A 22,806-nucleotide genomic window follows, 5' to 3' on the forward strand; every position below is an offset into this window, starting at 1 on the left:
ATACATCTAATAGAGAGTTAGTATCTCGAACATGTGAAGCATTGATAAGAAACTGAAGATTAAGGAAACAAATACCCAATTTAAAATGGGGTACAGAACTCAATAGAAAGTTCTCAGGATTAAACACAAATGGCTGAGAAATGCTAAGAACTGCATTTCTAAGCAGTTCTTAGAATGCATTTCTAACTGCATAGCTAAGAACTATCCTTAGCTACCAGAGAAGTGCAAATTAAAATACTTAGAGATCTCATCTTACCCTAGTGAGAATGGCCAAGATCAATAGAACAAATGACAACACATGCTGGGGAGGATGCAGGGAAAGCGGTACACTTGCTCATTGCTGGCAGGAGTGCAAACCGGTACAGTCGCTATGGAAATCAGTGTGTGCTTCCTCAGAAAGCCGGACAGTAGTTTACCTCAGTATCTTGGGCATATACCCAGTGGACTTTACATGCTACTACAGAGACACTTTTTCGTCCATGTTCATTACTGCTTTATTCATAATAGCCAGAAATTTGAAGCAGCTTAGATATCCATCAACCAATGGATGGATGGATGGATGGATGATAAGATTGAAAATGTGATACATTTACACAATGGAAGATTGTTCAGCTGTGAAGGAAAATGAAATTCACAGATAAATGGATGGAACTAGAAACAGTCATCCTGATAACTTAGACCCCCAAAGACAAATATACTATGTATTCTCTTATACATGGATGTTAGTTTTTGGCTTTTGATATGTATGCTACAATCAAAATAATCACAAAGGTTGGGTTCATAGTAAAAGACCAGGGACAAGGAAGGTTTCGCCTAACAGTAAATAGGATATAGTGTTATGGAGAGACAAAGGGGAAACCAGAATCAGAGGATTAACTGGGGGAGGGAAGAGCAGGGTGAAGTAGAGAATATGGGTAGGGGACGTAAACACTTAAGGTCTCTTGAAAAACTATATGGAAATATATTACTGTAGAAGTTAACTAAATTATATACATATATAAAAGCAGTTTAAAAGAAGCCACCATATTGTGGGGGAGACAATGACCCAGCTAGACATCTTATACCACCAAGTAAAACCTCCAGTGCCAGGAATGTTAGGCATCTTGTTAGGCCATTGACCAAAGGGGTCCTGTGGAACCACCCGAACATCATAGGCTAGTGGTTGCTCTTCACATCCTAATGGCAAGGCCCTAAGTGCTGAGGACAATACTTACTTATGCCATAGAACATGGCTAAGTACTGCAGGATATCCAGGCTCAACAGTGACACAAATGTTATGTGAATGACTGATTTTTTTAAAAAAAAAATGGATTTAGGACCCATTCTATGAGATGGAACCCATACCTGACACAGATAAAGTGCCAAAGAACCTGAAACTAGAAAGTTCTAGAAGAAAGCCCACTGCTATTCTGCTAAAGGAACATGGCAACAACATGATTCCTAATGACACTAACTATGTGGTGGTTTGGATGAGACTGCCCCCCCCCCCCCGCACAGGATCATATAGTTGCAAGTTTAGCCCATGGTTGGTGAACTGCTTGAGAAGGATTAGAAGAATTAGGGGGTGTGTCCTTGTTGGAAGAAGAGTGTCACTGGGGGTGGACTTTGAAATAAAGCACGACAAAGTGTCACTCCTTCTTCCTGCTGCCTGAGGATCGGGAGTAGCCCTCAGCTACTGCTCCAGTGTCGTGACTGTCCTCATGCCACCATGGTCTCCACCTTGATAATGGATTAACCCTCTACAACTGCAAGCAAGCTCCCAACCAGATGCTCTATTTTATGAGTTGTCTTAATCATAACGTCTCTTCACAGCAACAGAACAGTGCCTAAGACATTCTGTGCCCATGATCAGTGCCTCACTCAGCTCTTATTGGGGAAGTTTCTTCTTGTAGTAGTTAGAAATTAATACAGAGGCCCACAATAGCACAATGCACAAAGAGTGAGAGACTTTGGAAATTTAGTACCAAATGGAATGGCTTCATCAAACCCACACTGCCTCAAGACTCAGGGATCTGGGCAGAAGAGGAGGTAGAAAGGTTATAAACACCAGAGGTGGCAAACGATGCCAAGGAAGCAGAGTTTTCCAGACACAACAGCACTGATGCACACCTCAACTCAGAGCTCACGGCAGCACGCACAAGACCTGGACAAGTTGCAAATCCCAGCACTGGAAAGTGGAAGAAGCAGGAACAGAGTCTCACCCATAGCCAGGAAGCTATTTGCAAGTGATACCTACTGGGGAAGGAAAAACCTGTTTTCCCCAATGCAGTATCACTGAGCATATCAGCCACACTCCTGAAGGGCCCCTCACTCAGGAGCAGTTGGCCAACACAGAAACACCATTGTTCTAGTTGGGTTCTTTGGGCATTTTTTAAAATCTCTTGTTGGTTTGTTTTGAGAGAGGAAGCATAAAGTTGGATGAATATGAAGGTGAAAAGCATCTGGGAAGAGTATAGGGGGAGAAACATGATCAAAATATATTTTAAATAATTTTTAAACACTTGTACCTTGGGAATCACACCCATTAAGGACCATGCAGAAATGCTGGGGCCTCTAAATATCTGGGTTCCACTGTACTTCACCTCCTCATCTTGACTTATCTATTCTGGAATGTGATCCAACCCTGACTTCAGAGTCCTGTACACAACACTAGGGGGTGTTACCTTTCTTCAGATTTTCCCATACTGTTTGCCAACCTGTAGTCTGACCTTTGCCCCCAGGCTGCATGGGCTGTGCATCTCTCTGGAAAGCTCAGTTGCAGAGGGGAGAGGAGTTGACACCAGCTGCTAAACATCATAAGGAGCTCTGTGAGAGGCAGAGGTGCTGAAGTATCTTGGGCTTCTCAGTTGACATCTGAGGGAAGCTGAGGGAGATGTGAGGGCATGAGACATGAGCTAGCTGCTTTCAACTCTTTCTTCACAGGGATCTCTGTGTGAAGTCAAATATCATACAGAGCAGTTGCCAGCCTTCTGAACTCTACAAGCCCTTAAACTACAAGAGTGTTTAAAAAACACTCCAGAATAACGCAAAACATTACTACATGTGACTATTGTTTGAGGAAAATGCAAATAGGAAAGTTAAGACTTAAGACACATGTCAACATTCTTAGCATTTTTACATAATTTGATACTAATCATTTTGGTCCCAAACATATTCAACTGGCTATTTAAAGAAACTTTCTGTGATTACAAGAGGTTTGATCACATCTCAAAATTCTGCATCAAATTATCAAAGAGGTCAAACTGATGTGTGAAGAGAAACAAAAATTAGAAAAATCTTAAGTTTCCTAAAGGGTAAAAAAAGCATTGAGTGCTATGCATTTATCTTTTATTCCTCTGTAAGGTGGTAATTTTCAAAGGTTTAGACAGCAGACAGTTTATTAGAAAAGATACTGCATTAAGTAAAAGATCAAAATGAAATAGGTTACAAATTCTAGACTTTCCAAAAGTAAATAAATCAAAGAGACCAAATTATTTTAGCTTTATGGAAAAAAATATCACATATAGAATCTGCTTGTTGTAAATTTCATGAACTTAAGGACACGCAGAAGAGGAAACACTGGGAGACATACACTGCATGTTCTCACAAGCACATAGGTGTGCGTGTGTGTGTGTACACATGTGTGTGTGCACGTGTATGTGTGTGTGTGTGTGTGTGTGTGTGTGTGTGTGTGTGTGAGAGAGAGAGAGAGAGAGAGAGAGAGAGAGAGAGAAACAACTTTCTTCTTCATCAATAAGGGACAGAAACAGAAGGATAAGAAAAAGACAAAATAAAATTCCAACATAATTCATGCTAGTGGTACCTTCTGATGTAAAGGCAATAGTTCTTCGTCCTCAATAAACACATCAAAGCCATGAAAACTGAGCAGTTGGGATGTTTTCAGAAATTCCACCTGTGCTTTCAAGTACACGATGCAGAACTATGGTATGTCAGGTGATTGTTGTTTCTGTCTTCCTTCTCCAGCAAACGTCATGGCACAACAATGGCCATGTGGTCCTGACTAGCACTTCTTTTAGTCTCTTAAAAAAAGAAACAGTTCAATTTCAAATGGTTCATTTTTAAGTTGTTCAAGGTTTTTCCCAGCAAGAACCTAAAACATCAGGTTGCTGTAATGAGATCAGGAATTACCAGTGATTAGAGAATTAAAGAGCTGACTGGGGCTCAGGAAGGTCCCCATGGAAAATCAGGAACAGAGGACGGGGACTTGAGAATCCGTCTGCCACATGCCTGTACCACGCTGCCCACCATCTTCACTCCTCAGAACGATGATGACCTTGCCGATGCAGGATGGGCCATGTGGAGCTTTGCTGGTTTCACAGTGGTTCCAGCTGGAGAAGGACAGCCTTCTGATTGGCTCCAGCTCGCTCTCACTGGGTTAGTAGTTTATTCTCAGGCTCCTGCTTCAGAAAGTCAACCCCAGACCCCACAATTGTGCATCTGTTGAGCATCACAGAGCAATTGCCTTTCTGTGTAGGACTTTATTTCTGTTCTTCTAAGAAAAGAGGAAGACTCAGGAGCTCCTCAACAGCGTCCCTCCCACTTCTGTGGAGGCAGGGTGGTGGTAGGCTGTGTGACTGGCAGGACTGTCTAAATCTCTCCTCCAAACTGCTTCTGTCCTATCCAGAGAAGAGAAGAATCCCCAAGGCCACTTAACACCATACCAGGCCACTGACAGGCAGAACACAAGCCAATTCCCCAATATCCCACCTTAGTCTGCATGTTCAAAGGCCTCAAGAGCATGCCCGACTTTGCCCAGGCTTGCCACATCAAGCCCCTGATACAAACACTATGTACTATACTGCTATGACTGCTGCAGACCTTTTAAAGGACAGAAGGGAGCAACCACCTGGTCACTGAAGGAGTCAGTTTCTTCTGGTTTTGTGCATTGAATTAGTTCCTTGGGATATGTGCCAAAGCCAAGTTGTTCTCCTGCTGAACTCAAAGGAGTTAGCACTAATTAAATCACCAGAGACAAATGACATGGGAATTTGAAGGGAAAAGAATCTCCATGTCCCTGCTCTCTGATTTTTGTTTTCAGTGAAATCCTTTGATGAGATGGGCAGAAGAGGCCAAATAACGGTATAGCCACTCCATCCCATTTTCAGCAGGGAAAAGAGTCCAATCCAAGTCTTCAACTAGAGTGGGAGCACTTCCAAAGCAGGCCCCTTTCATCTTTGTCGTCTAATTGATAGTAGAGGACATGGTGGCAGCCAACAATTCCAGCACCTTCAGCTCTTTGGTTCAAACCTCATTAAATATGAATAGCAGTCCTTATTGTCCCAGCTCCACAGACAGATGAAGCAAGGCTTGTAGAGGAAGGCTGAGCGGCCTGACGGTCCTGAAAGCAGGGAGCCCACAGTACAGTCCTGAAAGCGGGGAGCCCACAGTACAGATACCCCCAATAACTATATTCTCCCAAGTCCCACCAGACATCAAGATTCCAAACAAAGCCTGGGACGTCCAGGTGGTTAACTCATCCACAATCTCTAATTAGGACTCAGTAGGAAAGGGGTGGAGCCAATCTCAGGGGCAGAACAAGAGGGGAAAAGAAGAGAACCCAGAGGATTCGAATTATAATAGGAAAATGGCTGAAGGAACTGAATTTTGACTGAAGCCAAATGGTTTGGCAGATGCAGCCCTGCTTGGGGATCTGTGATGACAGGGACAGTCTTTTTCCATCCCACTTCGGGCTGGCTTTATAGAACTTTATCTTTTATGTCCAAAGATCAAATTAAAATAAAAAGATCACATTTAATGAGAGCTAAGGGAAATAAAGCGGTGGCAATTAAAGAGTAAAAATAACTTCTCTGTGGTTGCAGACCACAGGAGTTTCCTAGTTTTAAGAGGCCACAGGCAAATCACTTAAACAAGGCCTTTTGGGCTGCATTCCTCTCGTGTTTCCTCCCACACCCATGGCGGCTAAAGTTAGAGGCAGCCATGGCTCTTGAACTCCTGGAATTGTGTAGTAACCAGAAGTGCAGCAGGCCAAACTCATCAACTTACAAATGCAGCTTTGTTGCAAGGAAGTCAAATGCAAGACCCTATGCAGTGCACCATGGGTTTGACCCAGAGTTAACAGGGTAAAAAGACAAAATCCCTAATCTTAATGAGATCCTTTTCTTTCTCCGACCTCAAACAGATTTTCTACTGTCCCCTGAGTGGGGACATGCAGTCTCATAGTTGATCCACATCCAGGGAATTCTCACTCAGTGCCTTAGTTTTCCATGTGCAGATTGGATCTGAACTAGACCACGAAGCACATGTGAATTGTCTCTCAGACCTAAGATAATCTAGCTCCCTCAAATACAAAACAGAAGCCTGGCTGATCTGAGATTCCATTTCAGTCAGGACCTGTACTCAACAGGCTTGCTGTCAATCAGTTGCCAACCTTCAGATTAGGCTAACTACCGAAAAACATCTGCAGCTAGAGATACAAGCTTCCCAGAACACCTGCAGACACACAGCACATTTGTCCAGAGAAGACAAGCCTGGTAAATTTAAAATTTACCAATTCCGGACAAGAAGAGTTACTAAGCAGAAAGAAGTGGGGGTGGTTACCCTATAATCTAAAGCCTTACCCCATATCCGATAGAGGATTACTATCCAAAATACATAAAGAACTCTAGAACCTAAATGTCAACAAACCAAACAGTCTAACTGAAAAATGGGGTATGGACCTAAACAGAGAATTCTTAATAGAAGAATCTCGAATGGCTGCGAAACATTTAAACGTTCAACATCCTTAGTCATCAGGGAAATGCAAATCAAAAGCACTTTGAGATTCTGTCTTCTACTTGTCAGAATGGCGAAGCTCAGTAACACAAGTGGCGGCTTCTGCTGATGAGCATGTGGAGGAAGGGGAGCATCTTCTGCTGATGAGCATGTGGAGGAAGGGGAGCATCTTCTGCTGATGAGCATGTGGAGGAAGGGGAGCATATTCTGCTGATGAGCATGTGGAGGAAGGGGAGCATCTTCTGCTGCTGGTAGGAATGCAAACGTGTACAGCCACTGAGGAAATCAACAGGGCAGTTCCTCAGAAAACTGGGAATCAGTCTACCTCAAGACCACTCTTGAGGTATATATATGGTATATACCCCATAATGATACTTGCTCAATTATGTCCATCGTGGCTTCATTCATAATAACCAGACACTGGGAACAACCTAGATGTTCCTCAGCAGAAGAAATGGATAAAGGAAATGTGGTACAGGTACATTGACACAATGGAACATTACTCAGCTGTTTAAAAAGATGACATCTTGAAATTTGCAGGCAAATGGATGGGAGTAGAAAAACAGTCATCCTGAGTAAGGCAACTCAGACCCAAAAGGACAAACCTGTATGTATTCACTGTTCAGTGGATATTAGCTGTAAAGTAAAGGATAATCATGCTACAATCCACAGTCCCAGAGAGGCTAAGCAGCAAAGAGGGCTCTGGGGGATGCATGGATCTCTCTGGGAAGGGGACTGGAGGTCGTCAAAGATAGAAACTGGAGGATTGGTGGGGGAGGAAGAAATGGTGGGAACGAATATGGGGAGAAATAACTGGAACTGGGGGGCAGGGCAGTGTGGAAACCTAGTGCAATGGAGGTTTCCTAGACTCTATGAGGGTGACTCTGGAGGTCTGGAGCCTGAACTGGTCATCTTCTGTAACCAGACAAGGCTTGTAGGGGTGGAACTGGGACACCAGTCCAGCCACCAACCCTCTGACCTACAACCTGTCCTGCCTGCAAGATGTCCTGGGACAATGGTGGCCCAAAGCTTGTGGCCAACCAGTGACTGATATGAGGCCCATGCCTCAAGAGGGACCCCATACCTAACACTGCCTAGATGGCCAGAACCATAAGTTGAATAGCTCAGAGACCTAGAGGCGAACCAAACATGACTATCCTCCCCGCAAAAAAAAAAAAAAAAATTAAATGATTCTTAAGTATATTCTGCTATACTCATAGATCAATGCCTACCCAGTTGTTATCAGAAAGGCTTCTCCCAGCAGCTGATGGGAGCAGGTGCAGAGACCCACAGCTAAACATTAGGCAGAGCTCTGGGAGCCCTGCAGAAGAAGGGGAAGAGGGATTAGAGGAGCCAAAGAGGTAAAGGACACCACAAGAACACAGTCCCTACAATCAATAGAGCAGAGCTCATAGGAACCCAGGTGGGAGCTCATAGAGACCCAAGTGGCAATCACATATATGTTATGGTTGTTAGCTTGGGTTTTTCTGTGGGACACCTAACAGTATGAATGGGGTATCTCTGACCTTTTTTTTTTTCCTTCTCTTGGGACTCTTTAGCTCCCACTGAGTTTCCTCATCCAGCCTTGATATGAGTTTTCTTTTTTGTATTTATTTTGTTTTGCTTTTTACCTAGTCTTATTGCAACTTGTTATGACATGTTCGGTTGATATCCCTGGCCTGCTCTTTTCTGATGGGAAACAGAAAAGTGGATCTGGGAGAGAGGGAATTTGTGGGGGGACCTGGGAAGACCAGAGGGAGGGAAAACTCTGGCCAGAAAGTACTGTATGAGAGAAGAGCAAATAAAAGAAAGACAAAAAGATGCAAAACACTTGGTTCTAAGGCCAAGCAGACTCCCAGTCTATAATCCAAGCTTGGGCCTCAGCACACTGAACTCACCTGTAGAAAGTGGTATAGTCCATCGTTGAGTGGCAGGTCTGAAACTCCCAGGACTTGAGTTTCTGGCATTCTCGATGGGCTCGGAGCTTCACCTTCACTGTGCCTTGGCACAGCTCCGGCACTGGTTTTCTCTGTGGCCTGTTGCAGAATTCATTGGACTCCACCCTCCACGACTCGGCAAAGTCATCCACGTCGAACTTGAAGTTTCCGTCTCCACCAATCAGGTCATCACGTTTATGCCCGTTGTAGTTGCCACAGAGACCGCAGAGCTTGCCCTTGAGATGAGGGGCAGCCATGACCTCCACAAAACTGTCTCCATCCCAGGATATCTCCAGACCTAGAGGGCAAGAGGACAGAAGGATCACCCACCCCGGCACACACCAACAATTCCCAAATTTATGCATCTTTACCCAGTTCATTGCCTTCAGATCAGCCTTCAGTGAGCAACCCTGGCTACTGTCCCAACCCTTAATGGCCTTTAATTTCAATCCACATTTGACCACATTCAATCTTACATAAACTAAACAAATGATTTTATTTAGAGAGCTTAAGATTTATCAGCTGTATAAAGTTTCCCTTTGTAATATCTTCTGTAGAGTCTCACTTCCATTGAAAACTACTATCACTATAGCATTCTAGAGATTATTATTTTTAATTTTTCCTAAAGTAGTTGTGTTTGTCCAAATTGTGTCTTTGCTTCTGCAATGATGATGATAATATGGAAGTGCAAAGAATGAGAATAGAACTCCTAATGCCTTCTTCGTGTCCTTATCCAATACTCTCCTATGTACCAATTCCTTTAAATATCAAGGGATATTTTTAAACTGTCTACTATAAGGAGAATATTAAAACAACAACAACAACAACAACAAAACCAAGGAAACCACTGTGCACTAAATGGAAGGAATAGAGCATTCTAAATCCAAAGCAAACGGTTGAATAGCTTCTTGTTAGGAGAAAAGACTGAGTTCAGAAAAGCAACTTAGTAGATTTAGAAAAGGATTAAAGAAGGCCATAGACAAAGTGTCTCAGGAGAAATTTGGTGAATACGGGACAGTGACGGCACTAAGCAGGAGAAAAGGGACATAGGACTGGGATACCCACACTGCTCCTGGCATGTGGTGCTGTGTAACACAGTGCCAACCATGAGAGCCACAGCTTTTCTACAACACCACGTCCACGTCTCTACACTCATCTGAGTACCTGGCTCCCAGGATGCACTCCATAAATGAAGGCATCAGCCCTGGGATGCTAATCCATTGACTCTGTAAAGTCAACTGAATTCTGAGTTTCACACTAGTTAAGTCACTGAAATAACTGTTTGGAAAGAAGGCAAACACAGTATAAAATGATTTTCAGTATGCTCTCCAAGGTGCAGAAGAAACCTGATGTCTCAAGCCTGCAGCCGGGCCGTTACTCAGCAAGAAAAACGAGAGGAGAAAATCAGTTCCATCCCAAGTCCAACTTTTAGAGCACAATTCCAAAGATTTTCCATGTTGCACAATTTTCCAAACTGCAAACCTCTTTCTTAGACAGCAGGCAAACACTGCTCTTCCAAGTATCACAGAGAGTGAGGAATTTACTCCCAAGGGGGTCCATTGTCACCACTGACAATGGTAGAATTGACTCTGAACCTTTGGGCAACTTAGTCCTGCAAATTCAGATGTGGAGAACAATCATATTACTGTGTTCCCCTTCCACAGGGCCTAGCGGTCTGCACATGCTTGGAGACGTGTAGATTAACTGTGTCTTTAATAAGCTCTGCTCAAAACTCATGACATCTCATTCATAAAACATGGTCCCCAAAGTGTCCAACTTTCTTTGTTACTAGCACATTGAAATTGCTCCTGACCAGTGCCAGGCTTCATACAGAGGGAAATGAATTTTCTACAGATGTCTTTGTGTGTCGTGCTATCATTTCTGTGTGTGTGTCTGTGTGACTGCGTTTACCCTCTATGAGAGCAAAATCCCTCTGGCGCAGCAGAGTTACGAGAGGCCAAAAGCTAATCAGCTCAACCGAGGGGCGGACTCTTCTCAATGGGCTTTTAAATGGGCGTCTCAAGGGAGGAAGACATCAGGAAAGGAAGGGTTCAAGGGGCAGGAGATGGCCCCTTCTGCAGCTGGGATGACTTTCCCAGTTCTCTGCATGAGAAACCGGGTAGAAATAGCTAGCTAGCGGTGAGTGGGCTAAAACTGAAGCACACGTGGTGGCATCCGGGCCTGCAAGCAGCAGCCGCATTCCTTCCACTGCAGGGAGGGCCTTCCCGTTGGCCCTCCTCACCAGTGGGTCTTTCCCAACCTGCTTCTTGTATTGTTTTGGTTTCTGGTTACTGACGCTTTCTCTATAGTCCACTTAAGGAGAGCAGGGGCTGTAAAAGTCTGTACGTGTTCCAAAGTGAGTTAGAAAACTCGAAACTCGATTCTTCTGTTCAGGTTTAATATCAGGATACATTCTGAGTTCAGCGAGTATCCAGCTGGACAGAAATATAGTCAAAAGCATGTTCCTCGTGAATGGACACTTTTGGGAAGACCTTATGTACTCAGGGAGAGTGGATGGAGTAAACTGATGACAGAAAAAAGTTAACATTTCCATCATTGGCTAAGAACTCAGTTGAGAGAGGGTGTGTGGTGATGGGGAGCGATGCCTCTAAGACCAGTCATTAGCAGGTAGGCAGCAGCAACAGCTTGATTCCGCCACACCGCCACCACCTGGGCAGCACAGCCAGATTCCTTCATCAACTGCTAAGTCTCTAAACCACAAAGACAGAAGCAGCAGCCTCTCTTCCTGCCCTGTCCCGGCTGCGGGCCTGGGGTAAACTGCTGTTCTGACGACAGTACCCTTTGATCTCGACTAGGAGCTAACACAAAACTCAGAGGAAGATGAGCACCCAGAGGAAACGCCCTGGTATTAGAACTAGGCAAGCAATGGGTGATTAAGGTGAAAATATCCCTAAGGGGTAGTTCAAACTGAGATGGCTCGATCAGAGCGGGGACGCTACGGTCTGGAACACCAGTCATTTCATTCAAAGCCCAGCGCAAAGGAGGTTCAGTGCTCAGAAGAATGAGCTCTTCTCCAGGGAGCAGGCTTGGTGATCTGTGCACTGCAGTCATTCGGCTGGGTGTGAGGGGTGTGGGGGGTACCGTACAAATCCCTTGCATCACGGAAAGAGAGATGGAAACATAAAAGAAATTGGAAGATTGAGCTCCAGGTCCAGGGTAGTAAAATTCACTAATCTGATTATGATATTTATGAGCTATCATTATTTTCTTAGCAGCCCTGACTGTCCTTTTACTCATTTTTTTTTACAACATGGAATCGTACAAAGGATATACTTATTCCATAAGGTTCTGCCAGCCGCACATGAAACAGGGTTGAACGTCCTAGGCTGTTAGTAATCTTCCAGTACTTCTGTGAGAGCTGGGCCATGGCTGACTAATAATTTCCATATCAGTACGATCCATTGTGTCTCACTGGCTTGCAAACAGACAGGCAGGATGCTTCTAATTACTCCTGTGTAGTAACAGCCCATTTTGGATATACTTTACAGGGAGTCAGGATGTCGGCTCCTTTAAAGGAAAGAGCTGGGGCCTGAGTTTTAGATATTTAGAAAACTAGATGATTCTTGTCATTTGGATATAAGAAGAGCTGTCTAGACTTTCTGAGTAGGGCCTAAGTCCCTTGGTTGAATGAGTGCAGGACTTCACACCCGAGAGGGATATTTTCTTCTTTGTTGAATGTCCCTATACTTTAACATTTAGCTCCACGTTGGCATCGTGCCCTGCTTAGGTGAGCTGGCATTCTATAGATCTAAACCAGTTTATCAAAATATATACTTGACTTGAATTGTAAAAATTGCAATGGTTCTGAAGCAAAAGCAGCAACAACAAAGAAACCACTAAATAAACTAGAACTCAGTTGATGCCTTTGCATTATTAAATTCTCAGCAGTGAGAAAGAGAAAAGAAAAAGAGGTGTGCCATCCTTTAAAGTATTATGCTTAAAGAGTTGGAGTCTCACAAGCAATATCCAACTACTGTCATGCGTTAACCAAAGGTGGCACGTCAGGAACCACACAGCTGAACCAATTCTCTGAGGATGACAGAGAAAACACTAGATTCTGCTTCCAAAGCAATTTCCTGAGGTGACCGAGTAGACCATTGGCAACCGAGAACAGCTTGATCATGGGGTGGAAATTCTCGGCACACTGGGCCTAAGGCTACTGCCAAGAAAGGGCCTCAGTCACCCTCTCTATGCTTCCAAGGTCCAGCTGGGGATACTCCTCCAAAGCCAGCCTCAAAGTGTCCTGTAGCAGAAGCAATGCTCCTAGCTGTCCGATGGAAGAACATCCTCTCCATGCTACAGCACACGGGCCTGCTGCTGCATGCCCACACAAGGTTGCAACATTCTTCCCAGCACAAGATGACCAAAGGAAGTCCAGCTAACCTGAGAACAAGCCCTTCTGTGGTGAACATTGATAGGGGCCTTCTGTGGTTCGGGTTTGTTTTTAAGGTGCTAGAAACTGAAGCTGGGGCCTCACAGCAGCCAGGCAAGCACTCCACCATAAAACTGTGTCTCTGTCTCTCCTTTTACCTTTTCTCTTGACCTCGTGATTCTCTTTCCTCAGACCCCCACAGAGCTGGAGAGCCCGCAGGTGGGGCTGCCCCTGCTCCCCAGCAACAAGGACTAGAGCTGTTTACTTCTGAGAACCCCACCCCCACCCCGTTTGGACAGTTACTACCAAGGAAACCTTCCTTCTCACAGATGTGAAACTGCTGCACATGGATCTAAGAGACACATGACAGTTCCAAGCTGGACATCAGTGCCCTAAAATAGCAACAAAGCTGCAGGGAGGTTACTTAGAGGGTACCGCTGATATTTTTAGAACGAGAGTGGAAAGGTTCTGGGTGTCCAAAAAGTGCCAAGACTGGTATGGCTGGTGTCCAGGTGCAAGGCTCTGCATGGTACAAATGCCCATGGTCATTTCACAGCCCCTCTTTGGGGTGTGCCTCTCCCGCAGATGGGCAGAAGACAAGGCTGGCTCCCCCGTGCACGAAGAAGACACAGTCCAGAAGCTGCTGTTGGCACAATGAGCAGAAATACTGGTCAGAGGGAGGCCACCGAAGAAGCCCCACCTGCTTTGGTGGTCACTTTCAAGAGGTAGCCGTCCAGGTCGATGTGAAAGTGGGGCGTGTGGCAGGGCAGCGCGATGCGGGAGCCGTTCCAGCGCACAGTGAGGTGCTGTTGCAGGCTGATGGTGCTGTCGCCCAGCACCAGCTCCACAGACTTGGTCCAGGAGAAGGAACGGGTCCGGCGAGCGTCGTTCTTCACCAGTACCTGAAAGGGTGAGGCAGGGGAGGAGCAGTCTTTTGTCAAAACATACTGACAAGTCCCCTGAAAGTTAAATGTCCGTCCGTCAAACGTGTTGTAGTGTGGATCTCCGAATACTGTGCAAACGCCGGGCTCTGCGAATGAGAGAGACCAAAGTAGGGTCACAACCAAGGCAGCGGTGCAGAGAAATCAGAAATCCCCAAAGTTAAGCTACAAGAGTGCCTACCAGTAGGAGGCTTGGGAGGGGTTCATTAAAGTAATCAGGGTTTGAAACGGGCTGGGCGTTATAAAAAGTTTTGCTTGTTTTTCTTGCACTTCCTATAGTGTGTTCACATTTACAGAAGATTCCTAATGGGACAGAATTCTCAGAACATCTCTCTGCTGCAGCCTGGCATTCTTCCATGAGTAAAGAAATTGCACTGAGGCTTTACTCCATAACACACATAAACAAGAAATCAAACATTACGTAAACAGCAGCAAAACTATACCACATGAAAACTACAGTACATGAAAACAAGAACTATCAGTTATTGTATTTCTTAATTTGAGATTCTCTCTCTCTCTCTCTGTGTGTGTGTGTGTGTGTGTGTGTGTGTGTGTGTGTGTGTGTGTGTGCACAGTGTTGCTGAAAAGGCAAGGAAAGACTGTTGGACCCCCTGGAGCTGGATTGATGGGGCTTGTAAGTTGCCCAATGTAGGTGATAGGAACTGATTCGGGTCCTCTAAAATGGGTCCTCTAAAAGAACAGTACATGCTCATTTTTTAAAATTATTTTTATTTTATACTATTGATGCTTTGCCTGCATGTGTGCCTGTGTGAGGGTGTCTGAGCCTTGGAACTGGAGTTACAGACAGTTGTGAGCTGCCATGTGGGTGCTGGGGATTAAACATGGGTCCTCTGGAAGAGCAGCCAGTGCTGTTAACCACTTAGCCATCTCTCCAAACTCATAGTATATGCTTCTAACCACTGAGCCATTTCTCTAGCTCCAAAGTTATGTTTCTTATATATGGATCCTCATGCCAAAATCTAACGTTAAATTGGAAAAAATGTTAGTACATTTAGCCCAATAGACTCCACACTCTGAAACACAATTAGCTCATAATTATGAAAACAACATAAAGTTTAGTACTCTGAGGCATCTCAACAGTTTTATAGAAAATTAAATATTTTTAAGAATAAAAATTGGCAATGGTTTCTTTTCAGGGGAAGGATTTATTATCTCTTTTTTACCAACGCACAAACCACCAGGAAATTGATTTAGAGAAATTGGCCCAAATAAGGAAAGGCAGCTGGGCATATGCTTACAGCACGGTGCCCAGGCAGCTGAGGTAGGGAGATGTCAAGCTAAAGGTTAGCATGGCTGCACAGTGAGACCTCATCTCAGACAAAAAGAAAAACAACTTAAGCAAAAGTCGAGCAATTTCCAGCTAACACCAGAACAATCATCAAGTCAGGAACAACCAGGACGAACGACCGGGTCAGGGGTGTGGGACTGACATGGGTAGCACAGGACCAACTGAAGCTACTGAACCTTCTGAAAGAGATGGCCCAGGCTGTATGAGGTCAGAACGGAGCCCAGAGGAAGCTGAGCTGGCCACAGCAACGGCACTCTGTGCTCCCACTGCATATGGAGAACAATGCTGGTTCAGGATACGATTCATCGCTAGTCTCAGGAGAAGTCATACAAATCACACACATTTGGAATTTACAAAATGAGTTGCTGTATCTGTCTTTTTGTCTATATCTGTCAAAGACAAAGTTGGGAGTTTCTGAAATATAGAAACATTTCAATAAACAAGAATATCTATAAGGCACCATCATGGCTGTGGAAGTATTGGGTGGGTTTGTCACTTGAATTCAGTGTGCATTTCTACTCCTTTCTTATTTTTCTCCTATCCATTTTCCTTGTGACCCCAGTTTTACCACTGTTACACATTGGGTGTACCCCTCACTATCCTTGGTCCCCCAACTAGTCTCCCCTCGCTTGACTTCTCCATAGTGCTTATCTCAGTCCTTGCTGCATGGGATGGGCTCCAAGTCTACCTTCTCACACTGGCCCTCACTCTCTAACTAGCAGAATCCATTGCTGGCATGAAAGCATTGCTTGTTGACAGGGCGAAGGCAGTGTGCAGCTCAGGAGATAAAGGGTTCAGAGTTAATATCTCATATTGTGCTCCAAATTCGAGTTTGTTGCTTAATCTTTAAGATTCTTGGTCCCACCTACCTGTTCAGTTAGCACAGAACCTGCTGAAGTTCTTGAACCTTCAAGGTTGGGAGAGATGGCCTCAGAAAAAAAGCCAAAACACTCACACACTGCCAAAGGGGCTGGCATTCTGCTCCTAAGGGTGTCCTCAAAGCTGTAAACAGGCCTGGCGCTTTCCATGCCAGGCACTACATTCTCTTGTGACCGTTTTACTGCCCCAGTAGCAACTATGGTTTCTCTTAACGTCCTGATCATACGTGCAATGAAATGATCATTAATCAAAACATTAGTAACCAACACTTGCCAAAAGTTCACTCCCTGTGGTAGCACTCTCTGCTTGCCTACTAATAATGGAGGCATCCTCAGAAAATGAAAGATTGTCTCCGAACAGACAGCTAAGCATTTCACAGTAGACCCAATAATAAGGACTGTCATCTAGTCATTGAAAACATTTGTGAGTGATCCTTAGGACTAAGGAAATGCTTTTGTCCTGGTAAGTAAAGAACCAGCAACAAGACTCTTTGATTCTTTGATTCTGGGATAATCTTACACATACACACACACACACACACACACGCACACACACACACACACACACACAAAGCAACCCTTACTTCTTGATGAAACCACAAATGAACCCTTTTATCTTACATCTGTTTTCCTTGTCTCATTTTGTTTTTGTTGCTTTGCCTTTAATAACGAAGGGTAGATAAAGCCAATTGTGGGACAGAGCAAATCCCAAAAGAAGCAATAGAAACTGGACTACCCCGGACTGGCCTCAGAAACCCTGAGTATACTCTTGGCTGAACAAGAAGCCATGAGGGATATGCATAAGAGACCCAGAAAATGGAAACTGTGTGTGAACAAACCTGTCAGGAGAGATATTTTTTAAGAGTCTTTAATTTGTAGGAGAAAAGAGTTTGGAAGTTGGTATGAGTTCCTCTGTGACTACAATATAGAAGCAGCCAACAAAATTTCAAGACCATGAGGAGGCTTGAGAATTATGTGCTACACGTGGGAACATTCGAATCATGAGCTGAAATCATTGTGAAATTTTGGCCGCTTTTCCTGGCATCCAAAAGGCTTCATGCCAGTTCCCAGAGGAATGGGGTGAGACATGTGCTGTCGAATGCCTAAGGTAAGATGGCCAGTGTTACAGAAAACGACGTCCCCAGGACAGAAGTACCCAGATCGCGGAACAAAAGTGAGCAGTGCACCCTCATGGCTATTTTCAGGAGAGCCAGACAAAGGTGCTGCAATCCAAGATGTCCAGATGTCTGGTCACACTATACGGGAAAGCTTGGCTCGTGGTTACAGGGACAGACGGGGAACCGTGAAAACAACTTGTTTGAATGTGCATAAAGCCAGAGATGGAGAAAGACATTCCAGTTTTTTTCTGTGGCACATTGTTTCACAGCCTTAAAGTCAAATCTTTATCTGAGTTTGTGTTGTTGTTGTTGTTATTGTTTTATTTTAAATATATGTAAATAAATGCAAATGTCCAGAGGAAAGGATCAAAATTTAAAAACTCAAATATTTAAATTTTAAAATGATTAAAAAATTCTGCTTAAGCAAAAGAAGTACATGTGGCATTACTTTTCTTTTTCTTATGATATTAGTACTATTTATGCTTTCATTTCTTATGTACTTTCAAAAAGGAATGTCGACTCTAAAACCCAAATCCCTTCATTAAAACATAGCGCGTTAATGAAGCATGTGTATAAAGATTGTCGCCTCTGAACACACGATCCTGATGTTTTCCTCTTAACTGCCTCAGATTGTTTTGTTTTACCCTGGATATACATATTTTAATGAAATGCCTTTTCTCTGGGAGCAGTGTTCTCAAAACATCTGTCAAAGACTATTAAGTGAGAGTTATAGAATCTCAGGCACAGCAGCAAAAAAACAAGAGAATCTGGGTAGACGCTGGTCTAACTTTTTCCCCAAACAGCAAAACAAAGCAGAAAAGGCGCAAGAAAGAAACAAAAGCCCCTTCGTGTTCTGTCACCAAGAAGTAAGCAGTGTCTACAAGTTCTGGGTGTGTGTGTATGTTTATTTTCACAGAGTTAAGACAACCCTGTACATGAAATTTTATTTCCCATATTTCACTTAACATGTCATAAGATTTCCGCAGTCATCCAAGCATGTTTTCCTTTGAAAACCCAGAAGGGAATTTTCGCCTCAGTTCATTACTGCTGCAGAGAGGGAGGTCTCTCCAGCACCTCGCACAGGGATCAGCACGTTTCCGGAGGGGCATCCTAACCACACACAAACATGGCTTTAAACATTTCTGGGCACAAACTTCAGGGAAACAGGGCCTGCAGGACTCTGGGTTACGGAGTCCTGCTGAGCCGCTGGGACTTTAGTAGGGTCAGAGATGCTGAGATGCCAAGTCTCGGGTAAGATGCAGGAAAGGCTGGGATTAGAAATACTGCCTGAGACACAAGCCAGCTGCTCTTTGCTGAGCGGACTTCTGACCATGGTAGAGTCTGGTTTAAGAAAAAAAAAAGTAGGCCCCCAGTGTCTTCTGCATGCAAGAGCTCTGGCCTTGCACAAGGTGTCCATGGCAGCTGTTAGCCCACAAGGCACATGAGAGCCAACAGATGCTCCACCAGGTGGCACCTGGATGCCTGGAAGGATTTGCACGTCCTCTAACTTTCCTGTAAAAGGTGGCACAGGGAATGGGGTGGGGGCTCTATTACCATCAGAGACAGCAACTTGTCTTCATTAAAAAAGAAAACACCCTGAGTTTTAAAAAAGTTCCATAGGAATTTTGTCTCATATGGAAATTCGTTTCCCCATAGTTCCGTAACTACATGGACTCACGAATTTGTTTCCTAACTTCAAAAATCAAACCTACACTGATTGTAGCCACCAAGCCACAGCTGCCACTCAGGGACCTGCCTTGTATATCCTATCCTAGTACCTCTCACCTGTTACCCGGGGCTCAGCCTGTCCCCCCCAAACCTCACAGCTCACAGACATGTGCATGCATGCCTACATACATGCACACACAAACACTTGCACTCAAGCACATATACAAACACAAGTGCACACTCACATGCCTACACAAACATACATACAAATACAAAGACACATGTACACACATGTGTGCACCCACATCACCCCACTCCTTCAGCTCTCTGGGCTTCAATACCATCTTCCCCAGGAATATCTTCAGCACCTCAGCCAGTGTCATATTTCTTTCTTCTCAATTCAAAGAGCAAAACTGACCTTGAGCGTACAGAGTTTTTCATTGAGCCCTGGTGCAGACTGAATCTCTGGCTAGTAAGCCGCTGGAGTCTTCCTGTCTCTGCTTCCCCAGCACTTGGACACAGGGACAGCTCTTGACACATGTTTTGCAGATCCAAACTCAAGCTTGTAGGGCAAACACTTTATCAACTGCTTGGTCTCCTGACAATGTTAAGCCACTTTTTACTTCACCCAATGGTTATAATGTGAATTCATAACTCCTAAGTCTGGCCTTGAGCTCCTTACAATGTACATTTCATGTATAATTCTCAGTGTCCTGAGAGCTCACTGCTATATTGGACGCTCTAAATGCATACACAGATATGCATTAATTGTATTACATCAGTGCATGGCATACTGCCCATTAAATATCAACAAATATTTGCTGAAAATGGGATAATTAATTAAACAATATATTTGGCTAAGATTAAATTAGCTATCATGAATTTCTTAAAATAAACATAAGTGATGACATGTGGCAGTTAGCCAGCAGAAATTTGTTTAATTAATTAATTGAATTATTTACGAACACATTAAGAATAAACACACTATTAGGGAAAACAGAAAAGTGAAAAATATTAAAGGGGAATTATATCTGGTGGCAAGAAAACCACCTTGGAAATACCAGTCTGGGAGCTTAGTGCTCAGGTGGGCACCAATCCTTCTACCTTCCTAAAGGAATTTCTTCAGCTGAATAGACATGCAGCCTACTGAAAACCGTTCTCAGAACCACAAAACTGGAACAGAACTTAATTCTTATCCTACACTGACCAAGTATGACAAGCCGATCCAGGTTCCTGAAGAGAAAGCACAGCCTGAAAACCAGAACCTGTGCGTGGGGCATCAAATAGCCAACTAATGGGAGGCGTCAGTGGGACCAGGCTTGCTCATGAGCTGACATGCGGGAGGGGGGGGGATCTATCCATTATAAACAAGGGAAAGGAAGACAAGCCCTTTGCTGAACAGTAAGGCAGGATCATGACATGCATATTTCCAGGAGAAGAATGGGACCAACCATGCTTTAAAAAGGAAGGAAGAGCCAAGGGTGAAGTGATGCAGGTAGCCTTAGAAACTGGGAAAGGCAAGAACAGTGCTGTCTGAGGTTTTACCAGGAGCACAGCCTCATTAGGGCGATGTGGGATACACTGCCGTAGGTTGTGAATATGTTTTATTTCCATGATTAATAGAGAAACTGCTTTGGCTTGTGGCAGGGCAGCTACATAGTGCCTCCTTGACTTTGCCTACTCTCTCTCTCTATTTCTTTTCAGATTTCCTGGCTGGCTTTATTCTGCCCTGTTGAAAAGCTGAGCGGGGCAGAACCAACAGTCAAAGCAACCACTCTGGTCCTAGCTACTCCTGCTTAACAGTTTCAAACAGTGATTAAAACAAGATTACAGAAACACAATAAAAACAGATTCAGACAAAAATAAAACTCTAAACGGGTCATGGTGGGTTTAAAAAAATGTGCATAGACTTGGAAGAGAGAGGGAAAAGTGTATAGGAAGTTTTAAAAAATAAAGTCTTCAAAAAGACAGTAAAGATAATATAAAACTATAATAAGCCATGTAAAATGTATTCTATGAATATGTTTTATTACCATTGCTTAATAAAGAAGCTGCTTTAACTTATACCAGGGCAGAATAAAGCCAGGAGGGAAATCTGAACAGAGATATAGAGAGAGTAGGTAGAGTAAAAGAGACGCCATGTAACTGCTGAAAGAAAAATATGCCCAGAACCTTTATGGTAAGCCACAGCCTTGTGGTGGTACACAGATTAATAGCAATGGATTAATTTAAGATGTAAGAACTAGCTAGAAATAGGGCTGAGTCATCAGCCAAGCAGTGTTGAAATTAATATAGTTTCTGTGTGATTATTCAGGTCTGAGCGGCCAGGAAACTAAAGCATTTCCTTTTATAATTGTTTGTAAATGTTTGTTTTCATTTAAACGGGATTGGTTATAAATGAATAATTGTAGTCAATCTCTTCCTAAAGAAAAAAAGGGGCTATGACATAAAAAATGATGAAAAAATATTATTGAATCTAATTTAACCCAAAAAGCAACTGTTAATCTCAAAATACTTTATATTGCTATGGATCTTGTTTTATTGAGACAAATTTAAGGTCAATATTGTAATACTATCTGTATTTCTACTCTTGTGTATTATATACTCTATGTATGTATATTTCTACTCTTGTTTAAGGCATTATGTTTATGTAACTCTTTTAAAAATGTAATTTACAGCTTAAAAATACAAATTAGTAGTCATCTATAACAGTCAAACTTATAGTCATGCTAGTTAGGTTTCCTAGATATATGAAGATATATTACAAATAGATAGGTAATCTTTGAACACTTCAAAGACCTACAAAATATGGCATTTAAAATATTTTAAAAACAATCTTCTCTCAACAGTGAGATATGTCTGCTCCTGGAAGCACCCATTACTTCAAGAGGATGATAAGCATCAAAGAATTTCCTTATGGAGTTTGCTTTTAATGTGACAAAGCTAGCCATTTGGACAAGAAACTGCTCTTGCCTGGACTGCTTGACTGTATGGTATATAAACTATACATACAGCTAAACTTTGTCAAAAACAAGGTGAGATAGTCCTAGCACAGTGAGGCCTATTTCTGACTTTGACCTCCAGCATGTATAAGATAATTAGTGATATTAAGCCAAGATTTTGTGGGAATTTGCTACAGCATCCATTGGAAACTAGTACCTTAGCACAGTCAAAGCATCTAGTACAAACTGCTTGTGTCAGGCACCATGCCGGGGTATTTAGTATTTTAGCATCTCATTCCATCCTTACTACATCTCTGTACATCACGCAGTATTGTATTAACTCCTTAGTAACAAGTTTGCAGAAAGTACCTGTGGCCCACAGTCACTCAGCCAATAATAGAACTACAATCTAGTCTCTGTGGTCCAAGGCCAGTGCCTTCCCCACTTGGAGTTCTACTGACAGGAAACACAGCAACATTCCAGCAGATTTGCTGATGGTGCTAGAAAAGGGAAGACCCCCTTCAGAAAAGGCCTCTAGGATGTAGAGGCTCTTGAGGCTGGTCCCTGACCTCCCAGGATTGTCTGAATTCCAGATTAATGGTATCTATCTAGAAGTCAGTTATAAAATTTAGTGTATGACTCTCATGTTTAATAAGTTTCTATTTCATTTCCCCAACTTCAAGGTCTCAAATTTAAGGTTTACTTCAAGGTTTTATCTCTATTTTTCAGAATGCAGGAAACTCATAGATTTTTTTTCTCACTTTTTTTTCTCTCTTTTTTTCCCACTAAGTAACTGTTTATTTCACACCATGCATTTGAGAAAAGCCTGCTACATAACTAAGATCACTGCACTCACAAATAACAGATGAAGATAATCATCAAACAACA

General features: G+C 43.3%; 1 protein-coding gene across 1 annotated transcript in view; it reads right to left on the reverse strand.

The window, feature by feature from the left end:
- Bmper (BMP binding endothelial regulator) overlaps positions 1-22,806 on the reverse strand; it is a 246,480-nt gene that overhangs the window by 73,216 nt on the left and 150,458 nt on the right. The window contains exons 12-13 of the mRNA XM_048446635.3: positions 13,763-14,092; positions 8,631-8,967 (exon numbers count right to left, since the gene is read on the reverse strand). Coding sequence (XP_048302592.3) covers positions 8,631-8,967; positions 13,763-14,092 — 667 coding nt within the window. The remainder of the gene's footprint in view (positions 1-8,630; positions 8,968-13,762; positions 14,093-22,806) is intronic.

Source organism: Myodes glareolus, chromosome 4 (genome assembly GCF_982192425.1).
Source record: "Myodes glareolus chromosome 4, mMyoGla1.1, whole genome shotgun sequence".
NCBI lineage: Eukaryota > Metazoa > Chordata > Mammalia > Rodentia > Cricetidae > Myodes > Myodes glareolus.